General features: G+C 38.7%; 1 protein-coding gene across 1 annotated transcript in view; it reads right to left on the bottom strand.

The window, feature by feature from the left end:
- Positions 1-18,423, bottom strand: part of CFAP58 (cilia and flagella associated protein 58) — a 57,458-nt gene extending 39,035 nt beyond the window's left edge. The window contains exons 1-9 of the mRNA XM_039709146.1: positions 18,331-18,423; positions 16,675-16,956; positions 11,636-11,772; positions 9,650-9,806; positions 7,435-7,629; positions 5,157-5,294; positions 2,906-3,065; positions 2,590-2,672; positions 1,266-1,457 (exon numbers count right to left, since the gene is read on the bottom strand). Of these exons, the coding sequence (XP_039565080.1) occupies positions 1,266-1,457; positions 2,590-2,672; positions 2,906-3,065; positions 5,157-5,294; positions 7,435-7,629; positions 9,650-9,806; positions 11,636-11,772; positions 16,675-16,956; positions 18,331-18,339 (1,353 nt within the window). The 5' untranslated portion in view covers positions 18,340-18,423. The remainder of the gene's footprint in view (positions 1-1,265; positions 1,458-2,589; positions 2,673-2,905; positions 3,066-5,156; positions 5,295-7,434; positions 7,630-9,649; positions 9,807-11,635; positions 11,773-16,674; positions 16,957-18,330) is intronic.
- Positions 18,424-25,612: the final 7,189 nt, after the last annotated feature.

Raw genomic sequence — 25,612 nt, 5'->3', positions numbered from 1 at the left:
GAGCCAGGAATTGCCCCTTTGGTGAGCCAAGGAAGCCTGCCAGTCCTTTGGAAAGCTGCAGTCACAATGCAGGCATGATTATATAAACATCTCAAGTGTCATAAGCCATTTACTGAGCCTCTCCCTTATAAGAAATGATAGAAAATTTACACCCAGACTGGCAGGGGAAAAAAGAAAAAGTGAGCAAACAAACATTTGTCATTCTTACCCTCAAAATATTATGGGCAACCCCAAATAGAATTAAAAGAAAGAGCCTTGTAGTTCTGAGTGTTATGAATTACTCTCTGTCCCTAGTTTACAATGTTCTTAACTCATATCTACACTGTTAGAAATGCACTATGAGAGAAAGAAGCAAAATATGACTTTGCAACAAAGACAAATCTCACTTTTGTGGAATATTATTTATAAGGAAATGACAAGAGGTATTCCAGGCAATAGAGCATACACCATTCTAAAATGATTTAAAAACCCCTGGTCAAATGAAGTTGGAATAATTTTACTGTGAAAAGATAGCAAATAACTTTTGAGTTGAAACTGCTTGGAAGCTAATCCCAGTAAATCGATGAGCTCTTTGGAGGGCTCTCCAATGTGATATTCAGCAATTAATGGAAAATATTAAAAACATGTTCCTGATTTTACTTCATCACGAATAAAGTTATACATAATAACAGGCAGCAGACAACACAAATTTTATGCAGTATTTCTCTGCAGCTGCTCCTGGAAAACTTGTTTTGCAATCTATTTTGAACATCTGAGATGTTTTCACATACTGAAGTAAGCCTTCAAAATGTTAAGTACCTTCCAAAGATGTTGAGCACTGTTAGGTCTCACTGGCCTCGATTTTAGGACAGTGGTTGTATGCAAGATAAGGTCCTTTGCAGATAAGACAGGACAATCAAAGTGTAACTTCCAACTGCACATGAGAGTTTCAACTGTGGGACTCGTGTATAAGAAGTCAAGAGGCCTTGGTTTGAACTCCAGCCCTAGCTCCATTTCACAACTGGTTGCTGAATAAGAACAATACATGGCTGGACTCCAAGTCTCTTACAGAATTAACAAGTCTCTCTCCCATTGATAAGGTTTCCCTAGAGAGAGCTGAAGCAGTAGCAAGCAACATGCATTGACAGCAAAAAATATTTCTATAGGGTATGAAGACCATCAGTCCAAGGTTTCTCCCACTAGCATGTTAGAAAAATTAATGTATCATCTTCACAGTTCTGAGAGAAAGACAGGAAAGAACCTCTTGCACAAAGAGCTGTTCCTACCTTCTCTTTAAGCTCACTCAGTTCCTTGATGAAACTATCTCTCTCCTTCTCCAATTGGTAAATAATTTTCCTTTGTTTCTGAGCTTCTGTCTTATAATTTTGGATTTCTGTCTCCAAGTTCTGTTTTGACTGTTCATGGAGCTTCACCAAATCTATCTGCTTCTGAGTAGCATTTGTAGCCTTGATCAAGTTCTAAAGGGAACAAAAAATAATGAGTCTTGAGCTGAAAATGCAACACTGTCACCACTATGACAAAAGCATGCCATTGTCAAAGCGGATTATGGACTTTGCAATGTTATTATTCCTTATCTAATTTGTTCAGTTGAAATACTTGAACCTTAAATCTGATTTAAAAAACAAAAATCTCTAGCACAGCTGCCAAATAGAGCTTTTACTGATTTCAAGTTAAAACACTAGTGTCTGCATAAAAAAAAAATAAAATTGACAGGATTGTTTACAAGTGGATATAACTAATGACTGGAAAATCCTTACCAGCTTTAAGGCATTTTGATTGTAAAGCTTGCCAATAGCCAGTAACATTAATAATAAAGCCAAATGCACTTATTTCTTATGTCTTCAATAGAAAGTTCAAGCTTGAAATTAACCAAGCTTACTTTAAAATTTTGCATAAAGATTAAACAGAAAACATCAACATATCTTCACAAAATCAGCCTCCTCGTCCCACTTCAAAATTTCCTTCCCTATACAAAACAAATATTTGTTACCTGTCAAATCAGAGCCTCTGCTAGATTCAAGACATAGGACAGTGAATCTACACCAAATAAAGCATGTCAGAAATCATATTTTAGCATTGAATTTAGTAGATAACACTTCAGGACTGCCCACAAACATGAGATGCTATACTGCAGTATAAGAACCTTGGGCTGATGGGAAACATTCAGTATGAAAAACAGATCTAAAAGCAAGGATTACTACTCAACCTGCCAAGCTGCTACACAGTGTATCCACACTCTGGTTTTTCTTCTATTAGCAAACAGTTTGGCTAGATTAGTACCAAACTTCATAAGATACAGAGTAAAAGATCTGTGTAAAAACACAGATATAGCAAACTCTATAGATATCAAATAACGGGTTTGCAGTTTGAACTCCCTGATGGTTTATACATTAAAACTTGGAAATCTTCTGTGTGTTTATGGATACTATTTCAGTGCAAAAGAAGTAGTTTGTACATCTGCTTAAGGAAATCTGAAGGCTTTAACTTAATATTATGTATTCTACATTTCTGTGTGGCTGTGAATGTTGAAGCTACAAGCATTTCATTCTCAAGCTGTGAGGCTTATGAATATGACCAATGCAAACTCACCTGGTTTAGCATATCCCTCTCCCTCACAAGCCCATCTATGGCTCTCTTGTCAGTCTCTGCCTGTTTTTTGCCTGTCTCCAACTCTAGAGAAAAAGAGGAAAGACAGTGAATTCCGTGTTCAAACTGTACAGCTGTTAAAAATGCAGAAGTCCACAATTTAGTGGACTTTTTTTTAAGCCTTGACATTACATAACCAATTCAAGTAGTTTTGAACAGGTTTTACAACCCTAGGTATTAGCTGATGCTTATGCTTATCTGGGTACCTAGAAAAACTTGCAACTCAGAAAACAGATCCACATTTCTCTTAGGCACCTACCTTTCTCCAGTCTGATTATTTGATTTTTTAGCATGCTTTTTTCATGTTCTGCATCAACTTTTTGTTCCTCCGCAGTGCGCAGCTTATTCTGGAGAACATCTCTCATTTTGCTCAGCTTTGATATTTCAAGGCTCATATGAGCTGCTTCATCCTCTGTCTCCTACAGAACAGCAACAAGAAAAGGGGAGAGAAAGCATCCACAGAAAGGAAGAAAATGCTTTTTTATTTGGTGTACACTTACTCCATGAAACTCAGGAAGAAAACATGTAAGTGCTGTGGGTCAGTTGCAGAAAGATAATTAGCTAATTGAAAAATATTTAAAATAATTCAAACAAAGCCAGCTTGGGAAATTAAAATTATAATCAAATCTTATACTTTAGGGCTGAAGATGATCAACAAAAAACCTCGAGCTGCAAACCTCACACAGCACTACCCAATTAGTCCAGTTAATTAAAAACAGGCAGATCTATTTTCATTTGAAGTACTAGGCACAGTGATTGTGATGAGAAAGATATCCATAGTGTAGTCTTGATTGCATGTCCCTAAATAGCAGGTATGTATTAACCCCATCTCCTTCATAACCTATGGCTTTAAAGAAAAAGCAAAATCCAGAGTCTGTCCCATTTGCTATACAATAGAGGAAAAAATAATCAAAGTACTGCATAACTGGTTACTGGGAAACACAACCAATAATCACAACAGCAATCAGTCTTTTTCCTTTTAAAAAGTAAGTATAACTTTGTGCAATTCAGTTCCATTGCTAGGTTTTACAGCCATCACAGACTACTGTGTTCCACTTAGAGCCTCAGATACTGATTCTGTGAGAAGGGGAATCCTGCTATGAAGCATCCTCTGGGAGAATGGGAATCTCCTTAGTTCTTACTGACAATAAGCTTCAAGAGGTTTAAGAGTAGTTTGACAATTCACATTGCCCAGCACACTGCAGGATGGTATTGCAGGCACAATCCCTACAAAAACTGCACCCCAGATCATGACTAGGGCTCTTAACCTTTAGCAGCTGGCTTAACTGCTAACTGGGCAGTATCTTATATTTTTTTGTTCACAGAAGTCCTTGAGCATGACTCTGAAAGTTCCATCAACTTTTCCTGATATCAGGATCAGATCATAGAATCAAAATCCTCTGACACTCTAAAGTCCCAGATGCAAGTCATATTTGTAAAGTTTTAAATAAAGATGGCATTGTTAATGATAAAACTGGATAACCTGGACAAGACAGTAATTTGTTTTTCAAATAAGTAAGAAAAACAGTCTTCAGTTTAACTAATAAAATACAACAGAAACAAAGCTCCTATCATCTTCCATTAAGGATCCAAATCAGAATTATTTATGTCATCTTAGTTGTGAACTGAGCTTTTAACCAGTCAGAGGTTAGTTTCTATCAGACTAACAAGCACACAAGCTTTTTATTTAGGTGAATTATACTACTTGAGTTATACTCAATAAAACATAAGAAGATAATTATTTTCTACCAGAATTTTCTAGTGTTTAGTGTTTTAACCCCACTGGTGACACAAAATGCAAGATATGGTAAATAGCATAATAGCATCCAACATCTATACATTACCCTTTGTCAAGTGCTCTCAAAATACTCTAATAAGAATATGCAGGAATCCTTTAATTCCTCCTCAACATAGACTCATCTGCTTCTGAGTTGTATGAAATGACTGTTAAGTAATGTGAAGTCAGGCAATAAACCCATTTATATCTGAAAGTAAACACCATCTTGGTTATTTATATTTAACTTTCTCATTCGATACTGGGCGGGAAAGAAATTTTAGTGTTGAAAGTAATTCCCTTCAGTGGAAACTATCCAGGACACCATTATTATCATTTATAACCATTTTTCGATGGATTTTGGTAAAATTCAAATTATGTTAATCATTGTAAGAAAATTATTCCTCTTATTTGAAGATATCAGGATTCAAAAGAGACTTCATGTTTGTGACCACCCATCCCTTATGAACAGTGTTGAACATTTTGGTTCATGTGTTTTATGAAACAACTCCTCCAGGAGAACAGGTGCTACAATGTCAGATGAGAGGGTTGGAGACTAGCTGCCATAGAAAGAATGACATCCAGCATCAGACAGATTATTCCTAAACACTACTCATGTTTCCTCCAAAACTACCTGTGAGGAACTATCAGGACAAGAACTGAAGTCATCCCTGTCCCAGGTGGTAAGATTTCATTGGAATGATACAGCTGGTAGGATGCACCTTCTGGAACTTACTTTCAGTTGTGCCGTCTTCTGACCAATGTCCTTCATCACATCATCAAGCATTGCACTCTGCTGCTCACTCTCTTGTGTGAGCTTTTGATATTTCATCTTCAATTGCTCAAGTTCCTTACCAGCTTTTTCATTCAAGGTCTGTTAGATTAAAGAACAATCCTATTAATTCTTCTAAATCTCATTACAATACCTAAATACACCTGAAGACCAAACTTTCCTGCTACTCAGGAGACAAAGGCTGCTGCAGATTGTTGTCTGCTTAAAAACCAGCCTCCACTGTTCATGAAATTACTAATATTACTAAATATGATACATGGTCATAATGACATGGAGAAATCATAATTTCTAATGAACAACAGATCCAGTGTATTTTTTTTTTTCTGGAAGCTTAGCAGGTGTTTATTGCAGGTGGTAAATAGATATTTTACTTCTTGTTAGGCATCTGGCAACCATCACATAATACAGCTTGCTACACACAATTACTGAAAATGAGTATGAGATTCAAATCACTTCAATCAGCAGAGGGCAGGGAAGATCTGTTTTATGAGCAAGCATCCTACATTAATGTGCTGATAACATTTCTCTGGGTACATGGTTTGCTGAGACCAGGACAAAGCATTCTGCTCTTTAATTTTCCTTCAGTTAAACATATGGAACAGTGGTTTTGTGGTTTCTATACAGAATATATATTTCAGTACGAGAGCTACCAGATTTATCTTCTGCTTGATGGAAATTTCCTTGCAGATATTACATATATAAATGAGGAAAGAACAACCATCATATTTTTCACTCTTGATGAAGTCAATATACATTGCACCTTTAAAAAACATTAAAGGAAGAATAGTAGAACCTAGTGTAAAAACAAGGAATACTCCTTTTTATATTGCAAATGTCAGTATAACACTGTTTCAGGTAACCCTTTATTGAGTCTTGGACAGGGGTGGGATAAAGCTTATAGCAGCTGTATCAAACCATTTTCAATATCATACAAGAAAGGGCCTTTTATTAGAAATTTCTTATAAAATAAGAATAAGAATAAAAGAATACCAGGCATCACAACAACTGCAATTCAACTGAGACAATAACCTGATGAAATTGCAACAGCTGTCTTACCTTCTTTTGAAGATTTCTACCCTGACCCTTGCAGAGTTGAACAGCCTGTGTTTTGGACAGACTTCATGCAAAAGACCATTTAGGGCATTCACAGACACCTTCAAGCCAGCACAGGCAAGGAAGACAATGCAGAAGTCTGGTTAATTAGCCCACACACAGCACTTTATGTGAACTCTTGGTTTTCAGGACAGTTTGGATAATTGTTCCTAAAATCTACACTTTGAAAGGCTCAAAAATACTATAAAAAGGAGGAAGAATGGAACAGAACCAGTATATACAATGTGATTGCCATAGCAGATGATGGAGCTACCCTCAAAAGCTGCATCAAATTAGTGATATTCAGAAAATTAATCAAGTTCTCTCTGTATCTCTTTTTTGAGTATTTTAGTAAGACTTTTTGTTGACTAAAAATTGGCACTGTCCTCTACCTTCTCAAATTCAGGGACCAGAAGGGAAGAAAAAGCCATAAAAGTTATAAATTTACAAGATACACACAACTCACAAGGAAGTTTCCCTTGAGGTAGGACTGGTTTACAGTGATGAGATCTCCCCTGCCATTTACTGAAATTGCTTCTCTGAGAGTTTCTCAAAGTCAGGGGAAATGGACTGAAAACCTGAAAATTCACACACTTGCAGAACACTATGTTAGGACATGTACAGATAAAGTTTTTAGAAACAGAATGAGGAAAATCAATCACAAAGGTTTATGAAGACAGTTCCCTGCCCTTTCACAGGCTTGAGAGACAGACAAAAATTATTGTGAAAAAGAAGAAAGAAGGGGATGGAGGTAGAATTATTTTATCAGTGCCACTAGACACAATCAATAGCAAAGCTGGCAATATAGTCAGAAGTCCAACCTGGCAGTCTCCTGCTCCTATAGATCATCCATGTTCTTCACAGACTGTGTCTCATTTGCTGTGATTTTTCAAGATGAACAATATCATTGTGATCCACTACCAACTTCTGTGATAAATCTATCTGAAATCTGTCAGCAAGCTTTACATACTTATTTATTAGTAAATTAATAGTTATATAAAATTAATGTTTATTAAAATTTAATCAGTTTCTCTCCCTCCCTTTCCTTTCAGAAAAATCCCTTTTCTTCTTAATTACAGATCTTACTCAAATCTTAGACCTGATAAATACAGTGTGCCATGTACCCCACCTTCTGCTCTTTAAGATTATTTTCTATTTTCAGTTGTTCCTCTTTGCCATTCTCTATTTGTTGCTGTAACTTCTGGACCTCAGCTTGCTTCTTATCCATTTCAGCTAGAAGATTTTTCAGCTCAGTCTCCATTTTTTCCTTCTTTCGTGCCTCTCGTAATTCCTCGCTTTGACGCAGCTGGATGTCTTGCTGAAGCTATAATAATAGAGAAGAAACCAATTTTAAATTCTGCTGCCTTTTACTCAGGAAAACAACGCCTCTCACCTCTCTGATTCTGCTTGACTTTAAAAACAAGAGCTTCTATATTACTGCAACCATCATTGTATGCCAGATCTTCTCAGAAGTAATTGTTTTCTAATAGTTGAACAAAAAATTCTGGATGAGGGCCCTATTATTAATGACAAAAATTTGTTAAACACCAGTCAGTTCACCCAGACAGAAGGGTCTGATACAGTCCAAACATAAAAGCATTCCTCTGGAGAAGCAGTGGCATAAATGTCTTTACTGTTATAAGTTACTTGCAAAGTGGTACTTTCTGAATGCAGCATCAAAATTAATTGGGGCTTGATGCTGTATTGCAAGGATTTTTCTTTTTATTATCCTCTCTGACTAGCAGAAACACTTATTACATTGATAATAAAGGAAAGAGAGAAATGTCAGACCAGTGCTCATTTTCCCAACTGTTCTCAATCTTTCTACTCTCAAAGTTCCTATGTGGGAAATCTGAAAGACGAAATTTTTCTCATATTTAATAGACTGTCTTGTGACTCCTGCTCTCTCCCTCCACAAAAATTTGATGGAGCAGAATCAGCAGAGAGGAGACACAGGGGGCTGATCCATATGGAAATATTCGGTTCAGCCAGGGACCAGCAATTGAAAGATGTTCTTTGCTTAAGGATTCCTCCCCCTCTGAGTCCACAGATGAAAAGTTGCCAGAACTAACAGGTTCTTCAACAGGATCTTCAAAGAGACATTGCCATTTAAGCAGTCTGAAGTGGAGAATAATTCCATACTGGAAGAATGGGAGGTGATTACAAATGCTGTAACAATTCTAAATTTAAGGGTTGATGAAGTGAGAATCAGAAGATTAAGGCTGCTGAGATTCAACAAGTTTTTACTCTTTTCTCTCATGCCCACAATGCTGTCAGAAAAACAAAGATTTTATATTCTCTTCTTGTACATTACCATATCTGCTTTATAAATAGAAACGATTTCTGTGCATGAAACCTAGACTGATCATTACTTTCCTATTTGTGATTTATAAAAAATTGAAAACCAAATACTCCTTCTATGTTTTCTCTGTTCTTTGTTTAAGTGTGATTTTCTACTCTTCCTTTCTCCAGGTGTCTTGCTCCAGCCCCTATCTATATTCTGCCTTAATTCTTTAATTTTTCATTATTTTGCTTATATATTTGATATATCAGAGTCCTGTATGCCATCTTCCATCTTTTTCTACCTTCTATTCAGTGGCTATTCCACTGATCCTCAGCCTTCTTATCTCTAGCTGCTCTATACATTTCAAGAAATCCATACATATTGATAACAAAGAACAACTGTCTACTCAGATGGTCGGAAAAATAGAAAGCCTAACTTCATGTAAAGCTGAGATGGAGTATGACTGCTCTCTACACACAATTGTGTTGTGAAAATTTTAAGTGGAAAACCAGCAATACAGAATCAGAGTAAAGGAGAAAGTAGGAGGTACCTAATTATGAAAAAAGAAAAAATCTGGAAAAAGCTTCCCATAAAGGAGAGAAAATAACTTCATTATTTTTAATACAGATTTTGATACATTCTTAAGAATGATGGTATCTCATAATATGGCAACCACTGCCAACAGCAAGGGACCAAGAATCTCCATTCCAGGTCTATGTTCTAAGTGTCTCTTTGAGGCATAAGGATTTAAAATAAGAAAACATTCCATTTCTTCATCATTAAAGATTATCACAATTCACAAAAAAAACCTTGGCCTCATTGGGATATTGGGAAGCTGTGGAAGCAGCTGATACATGACAATACACTTTGAAAAGTACATAGGCTAAAACTACAGAAAAATATAAAAGTCATTCACAGCAAAGTCCACTCAGAGCACTCCTGAAAATGTTCAAGATGTGAAAGAACAGGTGGTAGTGTCCCAGTCACTGGAGATCAATTGCAAGGGTGGAGAAAGGCTCAGGACAAAGCCTAAAATCACCATCTGGTGATCAGTACAAACCTGCAGAACTGATTGCTCTGCTTCATTTTTTGCCTTTTCTGCTTCCTGCTGCTGCTCTGTGATCTCAGTGAGACTTTGACGTAACTTCACAACTTCTGACAACAGTTGGTCTCGCTCTTCTGTTACCTCTTCTTGAAGTCTTAGCAAATCCTCAACACTGGAAGCAAGGAAATAATAGTAAAGCAGTGTCACAGGCCATTTCTGTTCTTCTCCTATGCCAGACAAAGACTCTTGTAAGAAAGAGGAGTTTAATTTTTTTTTTAATTTTAAACACCTCTGTATGAAGACTGATTATATGCTTTATCTACTGTGAGCAGAGTCACCATCAGCCAAGTCAAAACTCTTTCTTGTTGTATCACATCCTCATAAGTCTGAATAAACCTTCCATTCCCCAGAAAGGTAAAGGGGAAAAAATTGTCTTCTATTCCCACTGCAAAATTAGTCAGGAACCGAAAATGTTATACTGTTGTAACCTGTCTCTGTGCACCTCACCTGGCTGGACACCTAACTTGGATATGCCTTACAGTCACACAATGTAAAAATAAAAACTGACTCTGTTTTCACACATTTCCAATATGAAAGGAAGCTGTGGGTTCAAGGTCAGTTTCAGTCTTAAAAAGCAGTCTAATTGTTCTAAAAGATTATTGGGTTTTCAAAGATGAAATCTGCAAAGGAGTTACTTTATCTAATGGCCTTGTCATTGGACAGGGTATTTAAGCACAGAACTGGAGGGCAATACAGAGGGAACTTCAAGAAGAAATTGTAAGCTGGCAGCAGCCTGGGCAGAGCTGGAAACAGGAGTGAGGTGTCAGCAAAGTCACAGCTCCTGGCTCTTGCTGGAAAATGCAAAAAGCAGCTAAAGAGAGAAGACTTTAAGGAGATTTATACTAGGGGGAGGTTGAATGACCAAGGTTTTAGATTCAAGGAAAGCCATTAAACAGATCCAGAAGATGTCAGAGACAAAAAGTGAAGGAGTAGATTTGTCATGGACCCAGGTGGTTTATGTGCTGGCACATTCCTTGGAGGGGGAAGTGCCTGAACACACTTAAGGCCTCCTGTTTTTGCAGCCTGGATACACAGAGTGCAGAAACAAGCATGTTCCACATATTATAAATAAATACCTTAGTGCTGGCACATTCCTTGGAGGGGGAAGTGCCTGAACACACTTAAGGCCTCCTGTTGTTGCAGCCTGGATACACAGAGAGTGCAGAGACAAGCATGTTCCATACATATCCTGCATGCATATTATAAATAAATACCTTAAACAGTGTGAAAATTTCAAGCCATAATCAGGCAGGCCAACCCCCAGCAATTTCAGTAGAAAGTGCCCAGGCCATAGGATCAATACACGTAATCTTATCTTTGAGTTTAACTTCATGTTACAGCATAAGCAGTCTCTGAGGACCTGATACTACAAACAGTGGGCTCTGCAGAGCTTCTGAGCAGCTCCAGAGGATGATTACTATGTGCACAATGCAGTGGCTTAGAGGCTCCATCTCAGACTAGGTCCCTCAATGTGTGTTTGGTTAAAAAACCTGAAACATAATCTTGGAAGTGTATAAAACACAAACAAGAACACAGACAGTGTTAGAGCCTTATAACAAAGCTAAGAACAGAAGAGAAATCAAGTGTCCTGACTTCCTGATTTATCCACTTGACCTCGCTGCTGTGAAATGTAAAAATGTTGACAGGATCCTATTCTCAAAGTATGCTGAAGAGTTTGTCAGATAAAACAATATGACACATGCTGAGAAAGTGCATAGTATTCATTTTATTTGATCTTTCAGCTTAATCCAATACTGAATGAACTCAGTCAGAGCCTGATTCTGTACTTGCTCACTGCATAAACACACAAATAAATGTGTATTCATGAGAAAAGTAAAAAACAGAAAAGATCTATGTTTTCCACTGTGTCTACATGGCTAAACGAGGTATAGAATGATAGAAAATCAGATCAGGCTTTCCCTCTCCCTGAGGAAAACTTACTTGTAATCCTGTCCAGCTCTTTCCTTCATTAAATTATTTAGGCGTGAAATTTCCTTTTGCAGTGAATCAATTGTTTCCTTCGTTTTCTGTTCCCTTTCATAGACTTTATCCACCATTTTCCAGGCCTTTTCAAGCTCCTAGGAATGAAATGGAAAATAATTACATAAATTAAATTGTGTTTAAAAATAACCACAAATTAATTGCCTTGCACTTTACTTAGTTGAGAAAATAGATTTTTGGGCCTTTTCATGATTAGGTTCACAACAGTCCCCTTCACTTGATATCTTTTGTTTTGGCTGAGGGCATGGACTCTGTGAGGCTTTGATCACGTGAGTACCACCAATATCAGTAAAAACTTACTGACAATTCAGTGCCCACAAAACTATTATCTACTTAAATAACTTATGTCTGTAAATTCCTATTAGGACAATAAGCATCCAATTTGATTTAGATGAGAAAAAGATATTATTCAGCTTTTCTTCCTCTTTGTTCATTTTCATCTGTGAGGACTTAGTGTAATTTGATTTTAACTCATTTTTTAGACAAGGCACTTTTCTTATGCCAAATTTTAACACATGGAGTTACTTAAATGACAGATTTGTGTGCTTCTCACAAGCTTAGGGTTTGATACCCACAAAGAGGATAGGAGAGGAGGATTCATTTCATTGTATGACTTCCTCTGCATCGCTCTCCCTTGAATCAGATCCTTATTTAAAAAAAAAAAAAAAAAAAAAAAAAAAGCTTATTCCTTGCCAGCGCAAAAAAAAAAAAAAAAAAAGCAGCTTATTCCTTGCCAGGTTCAAATGAAGCTCCTACCATCTCTGGAATCCTGTGCTAAAAGAAATACAGAAATTCAGCAAGTGACTGGATGGGAAGGAAAGTTCCTGAAGTCTCAGTAAATCATGAAGGTACTACTTTTACACTAGACATCCCTGAGCTTCAAATCACAGCATGATGCTCTTTCCTCAGCTGGCTCCTAGCAGAGTTCTGGACTTCATAATCTTGTACAGATTTAGACCCCAAGTGTGGCTGTGCAGTTTTACATCAGCTCTAGGGTCTCCCCAAGGAAAGCCAAATAGAAGCATCATTATATCAGGCCATAACAGCCCTTTCAGCTCCTACTTGCATCATATGAAACTGGGGCAGGAGAAAAATACTTTGAAAAAATACTTTAGAAACCATCTCCACAAGGAAGAAAATTAAATCATTTCATTTATATCACATTGTTTACAGAAATTCTTTATTGTAATTGACATCTCTGTTTCTAAAAGAAAAACCCTATTTAATGTTAAACTCTAAATTATGACACCTATGTTATGTAATATTGTTAATATACTTATGGAACCCTTAAAAATCAAATATATGTAATATTTAGCTGCTTACTGCCTAAATTTAAAACTCAAACTATAGAACTAGCAGAAGTAACAGTCTACAGGATTTTGCTGAAAAATAACACAAAGTATAACATCTGTAGCCTCTTCAAACTGCAGAGGGAATACATTTCCATCTTATTTATTCAACTAGCTCAGCATATCCAAATTTGAGAAACCATCTGGAACATAAAGATGAGGAATCTTTCCTCTTCCTTTTTTTCCACACATACTAATAAAGAGGTAAACAATGGGCTTTCCTTGCTCAGAAATTCTGAAATTACAGTCAATTAAACTCACTACCTACAAACAGTATTTTCATTACTTAATAAATTACTTAGCCTGAAAATGTGCTTTTTCACTTATGTATCAAGCATTTCTAAACAGTTTTATATATAAAATAAATTTTTATGTCATACCTTTTGAGTTCTAATTTCCATTCAATGCAGCAATGATCATACATAAAGCATTAATTATTATCTAATAAATTATACGTTTTCATTCATTAATATCTTACAATGCTAAATTCTGAAATTTAAATAAGTGCATGTTGGGCTGAAATAATGGCACGAAGACACAGTGTATCATATTGACTAGCAGAAAAGCATAAAATACAGCTGTAAATAAACATGTTTCAGATTTGTCAACCAGTAAGAGTCAACCACCCTTTCTCTAGAAAAATGTAAATTGAAAATAAGATTAAAGCTGATTACTTACATCAGAGCTGCCTGCTGGCTGATTAGACTCTGATTAAAATTGGTGAATTACATCATTACAATTGGAGTTTTGGGGAATAGAACTGGGGAATAAAATCAATTAGCCTCTGAAAGGTTTTAGTGGCTTCAGAGTGTCTTTTTTTCTGATGAATATTTGCAAAAGTGATCTACTGAAGTCAGTGAGGCCATTCAGATAAGCACTGATTTAAGGTCACTCTAAGCTGTGCTTTTTGAACTTTATCTTTGGCCTGTAAAAACTACTGTATTGAATTTGTATTGATAATACCAATTTTTATCAATAAAGAAGACACGGGTGATGGCCGCACTAATAAGCAAAATCTAAATAAGAATTTTCTACAGACTTCAGCATCAGCAAAAATGAGCTTCATTGTAGTTGCTCCTTGGTTGTGTCTTCTGTTGTAAGAGCAGATCAATAGATCTGTTATTTTCAGCAATAAAAAAGAGCAAAATTTTTATGATGGAAGTCTTCATAGAATAAATATTCACGTTGTTATTCAGTGTGAAAGATTGCAGTGTATCAGCAACACAGGGTAAATGCAGTACAAGACAGGTAGGTAATGCATGGCAGTCTGCTGCACAGTTAAAGGCAGTACCCTGGATGTTTGCTGTTAGAATAATTTAAAAATCTTTGAAGTACTGAACACTGGAACTTGTGAAGCAGGACTTATAAAGTGTGACTGCTTTACTTTGCTTTCATTAAATACCCCAAAAGATCACATCCGTTTCATTGCTCAGAAACTGAGAATGAATGAAATGTTTTCTTATTATATTGGATTGATACGCCTGGAAATTGAAAATCTGGTAATTTCAAGAAGAGCAGTACCAGCTCCTATAAATTCCTCTTCTAGCATTCTTCCAGTGCAGACTCATGGACCAGTGTCCCTAGCCATGAAAAACAGAATTGTGTTCCCTTCATGATTAGCTTGGCCCTTTGCTCCTTTGATATTTCTGTAAACAGCAGATTGCTATGTCCAGTTTATTAAAACTACAAACCAGATCCTTTAACTGCCACCTGACAGTTAACAGCTATTGCTTATCACTGACCCACCTCCTACCAGCCACTGATCTGTGTGTTTAACCCCTGCCCTAAACAAACCCTACTGACTGCAAACAGGCTTCACATGGAGAAAATTTTTTCTTCTGCAACTTTTATTTCTTACCCTAATGACCCATCAAGTCACCAAGATGTAGAGCTTTAATTTGGAGCAACTATTCCATTTTTACAGCAACTGTTCAATTTTTACAAGAACAGCCCCATCAGGATTCTTTTATGGTTTATAAATAACTAAATTGTGGGACAGGTTGTTTGTTTAATTTAGCACTGAAGAATATCATCTTGGCTACTTTAGCACTTGAACTTCCTTCAACACTTAGCTTGGATACATGGGAAACATATTGTTTGAATGATAACAAAATTGTAGTGAAATACTACAACTCTTATAGAGCTTTCCTTCAGAAAGAAGAATAATATGGAACATAAAGGGTTTAACAAACAAAACCTCAAACAAGACATGAACATTTTAAACAATATCAAAATAATTCCTAAACCTTTAAGAGGACTAATTCTCATAACCAAACTGAAAAAGAATCAGCTGCATACTTGACTGACAACACAGCACTAGAAATGAAATGTCCCATGTTGTGCATTGCACATCATTTCTTGCAGGATCATATTGTAAAGCAGCTTTTTCATTAGAAAATCACTTAATGGGTTCAATAGTAGGCAGTATGGTTCAGTCATACCCTGCTTGAGCTTCAAATTAGCTGCTGAAATTGGAAAGGCTCTTATTTTCCCAACATTTCCACTCCTTAGTTTTATGATGTTACCAAGATGTCTCCTCAGTTTAGGAACGTCTTGAAGCATCACTTCTCCTAATGTTCACACACAGAGTATTGCCATGTGATAGCAAAAAGGAAATTGTAAGACTCATCGTGGTTCCTGATGCTCATCTACCAGGTTTTGATTAGCAGCAGTGAAAATTAACGAGATTTTCCACACCTTTCCTCCTCCTTGAAGAGGCTTTGGGCAGTACCACGGGTTTGCAAACTGTGGCCATAGGATGACAGTGCTGCTATTTATATTTACTTTGAATGTATTTTCTTCATAATTCTAAGGACAAAAAACTCCATTTCAAAGAACTTCTATTTCTGTAGTGCTCAAAAATCACTCTGGATTGCTACACTGATTTTACTTTACTGGAACAAACCACTTTATTGTAAGGCATGGAAGTTTCCCAAATAAGTGCTAAATTAAAGCCTATCTAGGTATCACAAAGCTAAGTTTTTAAACCATCAGAATGAAGAAGTTCCACATGCAGCTTTAGGCTTCTGACAGTGAAAATTCACTGTAAGCCTAAAAACATCAACTGTTTTTAGTGAGTCAAGCACTTTGATTTGACAGAGTTTAAATCAATAATAACAAACAACACATCAGAGTAAATTGGTGAAATCAAACTGAAATGCTATATAGGATTCCTTTTCAAAAGCACTGTGAAACATTTATTTATATAAGTTGTCAGTTCCATAACCTAAAATCCATACTTAAAAAAAAAAAAAGATTTTTTTTTATGTTCTGGCAATAGTTAACATCCAAGCAATCCTTCAAAAGATATAATGAATCAAAAACAGTACATTAAGTTGAAAATGTGCCATTTCACAGAGGGAATGCTTAAACAAAAATTATTAATAAGTACTTGAAAGCTGGCGGAGTTGGTTTAATGCAAATAAACACAGAAATTGACTGAAACCTGTAAATATACCAGGCTGAGCAAACAAAGCAAAGCAGAGGTTAAACAACAGGAGATGCCAGCTCTATGCTTAATCCTCCAGCTAGTTCTCTACATAAAATCAAGTGTTCTTGCAGGTGCTTTTTTTATTACTATGTTTTTCATTAACAATTCCAGATCATACTTCATTCTATTCAAAACTTTACCGACTTCAATGATGATATAGTTTCCCCATCATCATGAGTGAGTTTGGTGAGCACAGCTACTTTGGATGACTTCTCCACAAGCTCAGCACTCAGCTTCCTGCATTTCTCCATGAGGTGCTTTTCATTTTCACGAGACTTCTTCATAATAGCAAGAAGCTTCTCATATTCGACACGGAATTTTTCCAGAGCTTCATCTCTACTCAGGATACTGATGAATTCTTGGGAGTCCTTTTCAAGTGCTTCAAAGGCACTTTCTTCTAGATATGGTTTGTCAGACTCTTCCTGAGTGAAATAATCAACAAACAGGAAGAATTCAACATCTCACTTATGACCCCAGAATACAAAAAAGTAATATACTGAGTGTATCACAGCTACTAAGAAATCATGACAAAATTTTCTGTAATAACAGTTCTTTTCCTAGCATATAATATGTATGTTGTAAGCTATTTTTCAAACACATCTCCCCCAATTTTACTGAAATAACTTGTGCTTTACCAGCCAGAGTTCTTACAATTGAGTCCCACAACTGCTTTAAAGACAAGTCTATAAAATACCATCATTGTGATAGTGTTTGAATAATGCATCAACCACCGAGGAAACCCAGTATTTTACCCCTAATTCTGCCAAGTTCTCTACTCTCTAAAGTCTGATTAGTTTATGATTTCTATCCAGATAGTGCCAGAGACATGCAGACAAACACATCTCAAAGCTCCAGTAATGCCAACACAATTCAGCCCTTCCTCTGTGGGAAATGCTACTGTTAAGCCTTACACAGAAGACATTTTTCAGCTAGCCCAGTTCTGATGCCAAATCCTTGCAAATGCACCTCTGAGGTGGTCTCACTAGATAGGGAAGGAGCTCTCCTGTCAGCAGGAAAACCTCAAGGACACCTTTAACGCTGAGCCCATGCTCCGGCCAGCATCAAAGAACAATCTGAGCTGTGAGCTGAAACTTAGTGCATCCCTCCTTCAAACCTGCTCTGGCACTCACAGCTTCCTTCTCATTTCATCCTCCTCTCCTAGCCACAGAATCACAAAATGGTTTGGGTTGGAAAGGACCTTAAAGATCATCTTATTCCAACTCCCTGCCATGTACCTTCCACTAGACCATGTTGCTCAGAGCTCCATCCTACCTGGCCTTTGACACTTCCAGGGATGGGCAACTTCTCTGGGCAACCTGTGCCAGTTTCTCACCACACTCACAGTAAAGAATTGTCTCCTAATATCTAATCTAAACCTACTCTCAGTTTGAATCTGCTCCCCTCTGTCCTGCCCTGTCCCCATACATGCTCTTGTGAAAAGTCCCTCTCCAGATCTCATGTAGGCTCCCTTCAGGTACTTCAGTCTTGTTCATGTTTGTGATTGTAGAGTTAAAAGACGAGCAGTAATGAGGGGGAGGCAGGGCAGAAATCACCCCCACGATCTTATATGTAGGAGCTGTTCCTAAAATTTAAGAGTTACTGCTGCCTAGGTACAAGTAGCTGATTGCTCCTACTTTCAGCACAGGACCTAACTGAGCTCTGCTCACACAGAGACACAGAAACATGGAATACGGCTACATATGACACACGGGTGATGTTGTCGGGCTTATCCTGAGGTGCAGCCTTCGTCCTGTCCAGGGGCCAGGAAGGGAAGGGAGGGGCAGGTTGCAGGTTACCTCAGCCATGCTGCCGGCGGGTGGAGGTGGCGGGCGCGGCGCAGCGGGTCGGTGTCAGCGCCGGTGCCGGCAGGGGTGGCGGTGCCGGGGCTGGGTGCCGAGGCCGCTGCTGGCAGCCAGCGCCGCTCTGGTTTCGTAGCAACGGCGGCTGCGGGCGGCGCCGCGCTGGGCCCGGAGCCACCCTCAGCCACGGGCCGGCGGCGGCCGCCTACGGGCATGGCCCCGCTGCCTGCTTGTCCTCCAACAACTGTGTGTTCGTCTTGCTGCTGAAGTTCGGCCGTCGGGGATTTTAACCAAGGGCACCCAGGAATGTTTCCCCTCTGGCCCAAAAGGCTCCCGGAGCAGAGCAGCCGAGCGCGGCCGGCAGGGTGGGCCAGCTCAATCACAGAGTTTTTAGGGTTGGACGGACCTCCGGTATCGTCCAGTCCAGCCGCCCTGCCAAGGCAGGGTCCCACCCAGACAGGTGGGTTTTGAATGATTCCACCGAGGTCTCACGACCTCCCTAGGCAGCCTGTTCCAGTGCTTTGCCACTCTCAATGTAAAGAATTTCTTCCTCATGAAGTGGAACGTCTTGTGGTTTAGTCTATGGTCATTGCTCTTTGTCCTGTTGCTGGGCACCACTGAAAAGAGCCTGGCACCATGCCCTTGGCACCTGCCTTTGAGACATTTACATGCATTGATGAGATCCCCTCTCAGTCTTCTCTGTTCTGTCAGATTGAACGGGCCCTGCTCCTGCAGTCTCTCATCATTCAAAAGATGCTCCACACCCATCATCATCTTCATGGCCTCGACTGGACCCTTTCCAGCAGCTCCTTGTCTTTCTTGTACTGAGTCCACTCAAGGCAGATCCTGTGGAAGGCAATAAACAGGGATTTGTGCAGTCTGAAAAGATGCTCCACACCCATCATCATCTTCATGGCCTCGACTGGACCCTTTCCAGCAGCTCCTTGTCTTTCTTGTACTGAGTCCACTCAAGGCAGATCTTGTGGAAGGCCTTTGTACTCCCAGGCTGCACAAACAGGGATTTGTGCAGTCTGGGAGTACAAATCATAGAACCACAGAATACATTGGGTAGGAAGGGACCTTAAAAATCATCTCGTTTCAGCCCCATTGCCATAGGGATTGACACACCTTCCACTATCCCAGGTTGCTCAGAGCTCCATCCAGCCTGCGATGGAACACTTCCAGGGATGGGGCATCCACAACCTCATCACCCTCACAGTAAAGAATTTCTTCCTAAAATCTGATCTAAACATACTCTCCTTCAGCTTAAGGCCATTTCCCCTTGTCCTGTCACTACGTGCCAAATGGCATTTGGAGCCTGACTTCTGCCAGGCTGGCAGAATGTCATTGTACCCAGCTATTCACAGTAGCCTGTCTGTGCATGTGGATGCTTTGGCACAATCCATGATGCAGGAAAAGGGGAGGCAGGACAGCAGCTCCAGGATCAGCTCATACTGTTCTCTCCACTCACAGCTAACCCTTGAAATGGTGGGGTTTATCTCCCTAAGCACACAAATTTTTCCATCTGATAGCTTTTTAGGGCAGGGAATGCACTGTACCCTGTATACACTCTCTAGCAGCATGCATGTTGGTTAGGACCTTAAAGTACCACTTGAAACAAATACTGATGACAGAAAACTTTTTCTCTTGCTGGTTTAATGAAGCCTGAATTGTAACACTTTATTTTACTGATTACGTGGCAAAATAGGCAGTTTCAAATGGATGCTTTCAAATGGCCTGATTTTACCATTAGAACTGGAGAATAATACACATTTTATAATGTATTCTTTTTATGTCTGACTTAATTTACAAAATACCCTATACACTGAAACATTCAATCATTTCAATGCACACTTCTAATCCAAAAAATCAATAAAGTTCCTTTTCTAGGTTTTGTGCTCTCCTTTTTTCTCATTTTCTTTTGTACTGATGTTTCTTACATAACAAGATTACAAGGAAGATGATTATGATAAATTCCTTGATTCTAGGATTTCAGTTCTCAAGAGGACCAAATTTCTAAACCTTTAACATAAAACAACTGCACATTTAATGAAATATCAAATGATACAATTTTAATTTTGTGAGCAAAATACTGCTGGAGGAAGGGGACATGCTCAGAATTTTAAAAAATAATATTATATGATGAACAAAAAAAGGCCCTCCAATTTACATCTCAAATATATAACTTTGATATTTTTAATACTGTTTCTTATTTCTTTAAGAACAAATCAAGAGTGGAGGAGATAGTCAGCCTTGGGCTTCAGGTTCATGTTTGTGCTTGAAGGAAACAGCATTAATGTGTTTAAAAATTATACCCATTTATTAAGACATTTCCATGAGCTTCCTGGACTGGCTGAAAATGTCCCTGTTCACTGCACGGGCTTGGACTAGAAGACCTTGAAAGCCCCCTCTCAACCCAAACTATTCTATGATTTTACTCTTATGTTTTTCAAACCCCTCATGATCTGTGTCCTCTGAGCCTGTGTAAGTGTGATTGTGTAGACTGGTCTTCATGATAACTTCCATTTGAGCTAAATTCACCCAAATTCTGCAAGTTCACCCTCGTGGCAGCCACATCTCTAACTGCAGTGCAGGCATAGTGGGGTGAGTGTTAGGAGACCATGGTAACTCATGCAAAACCCCATTTTATTTAACGCCTTAAAACATCCCAACTCATAGCACATAAATGCAACCAGGACACAAATCTGTGTGACTGTGAAGACCCAAATATTCACACTTAATTAATTCTGCAACAAATTATATTAACAACAAGAGAATGCCTCAACAGCTTCATAAACATGGAGCTCTACTGACACTCAAGAGGACACCCGGATATATTAACAACAAGAGAATGCCTCAACAGCTTCATAAACATGGAGCTCCACTGACACTCAAGAGGACTGGGTTTCTGACCTTAGCAAGAATTTACTTTAGCTCAGGACCAGCCACCTAAAGTTCTCTGTGTTTGAGATTCATCAGTGAAGTATAAATAACCACATCTGCCCTCCTGCAATGGTGCTATGACTGTCATGGCTATAAATTATGCACTCATGTCATAGAGAGAACCTCTGGACAAGGTGGAGCTCTTCAAGTGGGATCATGTTTTAACTCTCCCTTTTAAGATGAGCATATGTCCCCCTCTGCAAAAACCTTTCTGCTAATAAGAGCAAAAAACTCCAATGGCTACAGAAGAAAAAAAAACCACCTTAAATAAAAACAAATAAATCTCCATTAATAGCAAGGACAAGCCAGACCTAGAAAGTTTCAGTTCATTGAAAAAATTGTTATTTATTTCCCTGAATATCTTTGTTCAAGAGGCACATGCACTTTATGGTAAATAAGAAGAATCACTTGTCTCACCAGCTGCATAAAAGAGAGTTTTGCATCAGTGGGGTGTGTTAGTGTGTATGCAGAAAGGGTTACTAGAGAAAAAATGTTTGCTCACTGATTTATTTGAGGTCACAACCCTTGTGCAGTTAATTTAAGTCACGTTTTAAACTGTAGTAGCATGAAAATGATAAGCCATTACTTCCTGAATGTAAGGATTTATGGGCTGCTGCAGAGATACAAATAATAGAGTAAAATCTCATCATAAGATGACCCAGGAGTATGTAAGCCATTTGGGGCAGGGACCATGACAGTACGTGTCTTGTGGAAAGCGCAAAAGGAGCCTTGTAAGGAGAGGACGAAGCGGTGATGGGAAGCGCGGGGCTGCGGTGGCTGCTCCCAGCCCCGCTGCTGTCGGGAGGCGGCAGCACCGCTCCGCGCTCCCCACCCCACACCGGGTACAAACATCCCGAAATGCCGGGGATGGAAGGCGGGGTGAGCACGTGAGGCTCTGCATCTCAGTTCGGTTTTACTCAGATAAACGTCATCAATGGAAAATTACCATTAAGGAAAGCAAAATTTATCTACCGATTTGCTAATATTGAGTTACTGTTTGACGTTCAGTACAAATATGTTACATAAATATTACTTAATCTAACTTCAAGTCTTGTAATTTCCCCAGCAGGACGAAAATCCAGCAGACCCTCATGGCCCCAAAGAGCAGAGATGCTTCAGGCACTGTCAGTGGGCTGACATCCTGGGACGTACCCTACAAACCAGATTGCCTTTTCAGAGTTACATCAGCCTTGCAGCATTAAAAGGAACAAAAGCTTACTGAAAATGCTCCTTTTTCTCCAGTGACAAGGAAATGCTATATAGTTCTCAATTACTTAATTATCTAACGGATATTTTTACTATATTCTTTTTCAATGTCCTCTCCACCTGTTATTTTCAAACTTAATGATAGTTTTATAACAAGAACGGTTGTTCAGTTTAAATTGGATTGAGACTTTCTACTTTGTTCATAAAGATAATGCAACAGATCTCAAATACCAGTAACCTTTGATCATGTTTGGCACTAGAGTTGAGCTAATGGTCTCAAGAGAGGAAACATTACCATTTTCATATGAAGTTAAATCATGGCAATGTTTCAATTAATAGAAACACCCAAATAAAGACCTTGGCTAGTTTTGAGAAGCTAAAGCTGACAAGTGGTCTGTGTATAATGTACAATTACATGTTCTACATAAAAAATAAAAGAGATGAGAATAAAATTAATAGAATAATCCTGAAACTAAGTTGAACTTGCTATTCCTCAGTATGATTTGAAACTGCAGAACAGTTTTCCATCCCAGTTTTTCCTGCCAGTTCTGAAACCGGGATTACTATGGCATGTTAGAAAATTCCTCCAAGCTAAACACAGGAATTCTCCAAGACTGCTGGAAGAAAGCAATGCTCTGCAGATCCCCATGACCATCAGTGCTCACTCTGGGCTCCTACCATCACCAGTGTTATGGTTTATGCTATGAGTCTGGCCTTCAGCTTTAGACAGTGAGATGGGGGAACTTTTCTTCCTATATATGAAGGAATGGTCTGGTAGAAGTATCCCCTTCCATCCTGCTGCCCAGTATCATTAATCACTGGAGAGGCTATAAAGGAAAGCATACAAGGCTTTTAAATACACTTTGCCCTGCAGAGCTCTTAGGTTTCTTCAATCAATGATTTCCATTACCTGCTTACCAGTTCTGAACCATGGCTGTCTTCCCAATCAGGAACATTTGGGTCTATTTAAAAATGAGTTTCAAATATGTATAGAGTCATTGTATGCTCACTAGCTTTCCAACAGCCTTTTTGGTTCCAGCAGCAGAATCCAGGCCCTAATACCATATTCCTGTTCCACTCACATTTTATTCTTCAGCCTTTTAATTCTCAGCCACCAAATCTTCCCTAGATGAAAAATTTGTTAGGCATCTTTCACTATTTGACATCTGACTCTTCTGGAAGGAAGAAGCTATTAGAAAAAATTTAATACCCAGAGGCGGGTGGAGAAATCACAGAGATTTAAGATGTTTATAAGGTCAGGTGGAGGTGGTAGATGAGGACACCGTATGGTGAGCTGTGAGGAGGTGATCCCATCTCTCTGCACATGTCCTTGCATGATATGCAGGAGGTGTGAAATGTCCATGGGTGGGAGTCCCCCACACCCTTCTCCCCTCAATCTGCTCCTGTCATGCCTGATAAAGTACTGTCCTGTTGCAGTCTCCTTCAGGCTTACACAAGGGTGAGCCCCAGCAAGGCCTGACAAGTGCAAGATTATCACTCCTGCTTTCTCTGTGTGAAGTGTTAATGTAATCCTCCTGTGTACTCCAGGATTGAAGTTGTCTCCAGTATTCTTTGATTTTTTTATTTACTGTTTCTAATAGTTTAAGGAACTATTGATGATTTTGTAATGAATTAAAAATACTAGTGGAAAGAATAAGTTCTCAATCATGTAACATATCTGAAAGCAGCTGGGAAAGGTACCTAAAATTTGAGTCTCAGCCCAAGACTGGACTGAGACAAGATCCTGCTCTTGTCCTGAATGTGCTGATGGGATCTTAGAGTCCATTTTAGAAATAATATTATTATATCTAATTTCTGTTGCAGTAGTAGCCACGTCACAGAGCCACAGTTAAGTCCCAGTGTGTGAAGAACTGTGGTACTGTTACTCCACTGCTTGCAGCTTCAGGTCCTGCCCAGCATGTGAGTAAGGTTAGCAGAGCTTGGCTCATTATCAAATAAATTACTACCTTTAGCAAGATAATGATCTCAAGCCTTCTGCAGTGCAGCAATAGTCAAACAATGAATCATGTCCTAGAGTTGTCAGTTGCTTCTAGCTTTCCCTCTTTCAGACTGCTGAACTGCATCAAAAGCCCCCTAACACAAATCAAATGAATGTGTCTTGGTTTGAGTTTTCCATTTATGTGTATTGTGTTGTTATAATAATTTTATGCCATCTTAGGTGGCACAGAAAGTAGATCCTGAATCTAGGATGGTGGGTATGTAATATAATCTGTTGAGATGTGAGCCTTCTTGTGAAAAATGTCCAGGTCTTTTCCCTGTATCCCAGAGAAATTTTGCAGATACATATAAATTATAGCCACTGTAACCTATAGTGATTTGTATTGTCCAGTGTATATATCCATACAGATACACATTCAGAATCAGTAATTTCTACCTTATTGGGCTTTATGTGGGTGATATTTAATGGATGTTTTCCTCTGGGTTAGGTGATGAATAGCTGTGATGCAGGCAAAGGAGCTGCCTTCTGTCCTCCTGGTGCTCTGAAGTTCCCAGGGGAAATAAACAATGCATCAGTCAGGCTGGGTCCTGCAGCAGGGAAGCAGGGAGATTCCAGTACTGCTCTTGCTAGAGATATTTCCATAGATTAGGGCATATGAGGAAGGAATGTACTAATAACACCCAGGTTGCTAATAAAACTGAATAAACTTGATTTGGACACTGAGGAAATAATGCCTCACAATTACAAACACAAACCCTTGGAACAGCACTAAAACTGTTACTTAATTCAATAAGCACTTCAGGAAATACAAAGAACAGGATGACTTAACAGTCCCAGTTATTACTCATGGGCTAGCCAGCTTCAGAACAAATCTGTGCCACCACATTTGCCTGGTGCCTTCATGATAGCGCAGTCTTAGTGCAACATAAAACACAGACTGTGGTCACCCACCACCGCACATGTCCGCCATCTGAGCTTAAAAAAAAAAATCAAAGCAGTGGTGGTGGAGAACATGCAGCATGGCAGAGCAGTAGTAATATAAACCAGTTCTTGCAATGCTGTGGAAAGAGGAGGGCTACGATATAGTTTAAGTCACATAGATGTTACCATGCTCCTGCCCTTAAGCTTCCTGTGAAACTGACAGTTGTTGAGAAAACATTTTTGTGAGAA

The sequence above is a fragment of the Passer montanus genome, unplaced genomic scaffold (genome assembly GCF_014805655.1).
Source record: "Passer montanus isolate IOZ18808 unplaced genomic scaffold, ASM1480565v1 scaffold21, whole genome shotgun sequence".
NCBI classification, from domain to species: Eukaryota; Metazoa; Chordata; class Aves; order Passeriformes; family Passeridae; genus Passer; species Passer montanus.
Note: the sequence above shows the minus strand (reverse complement) of the source record. Positions and strands in the feature narration are given on the sequence as shown.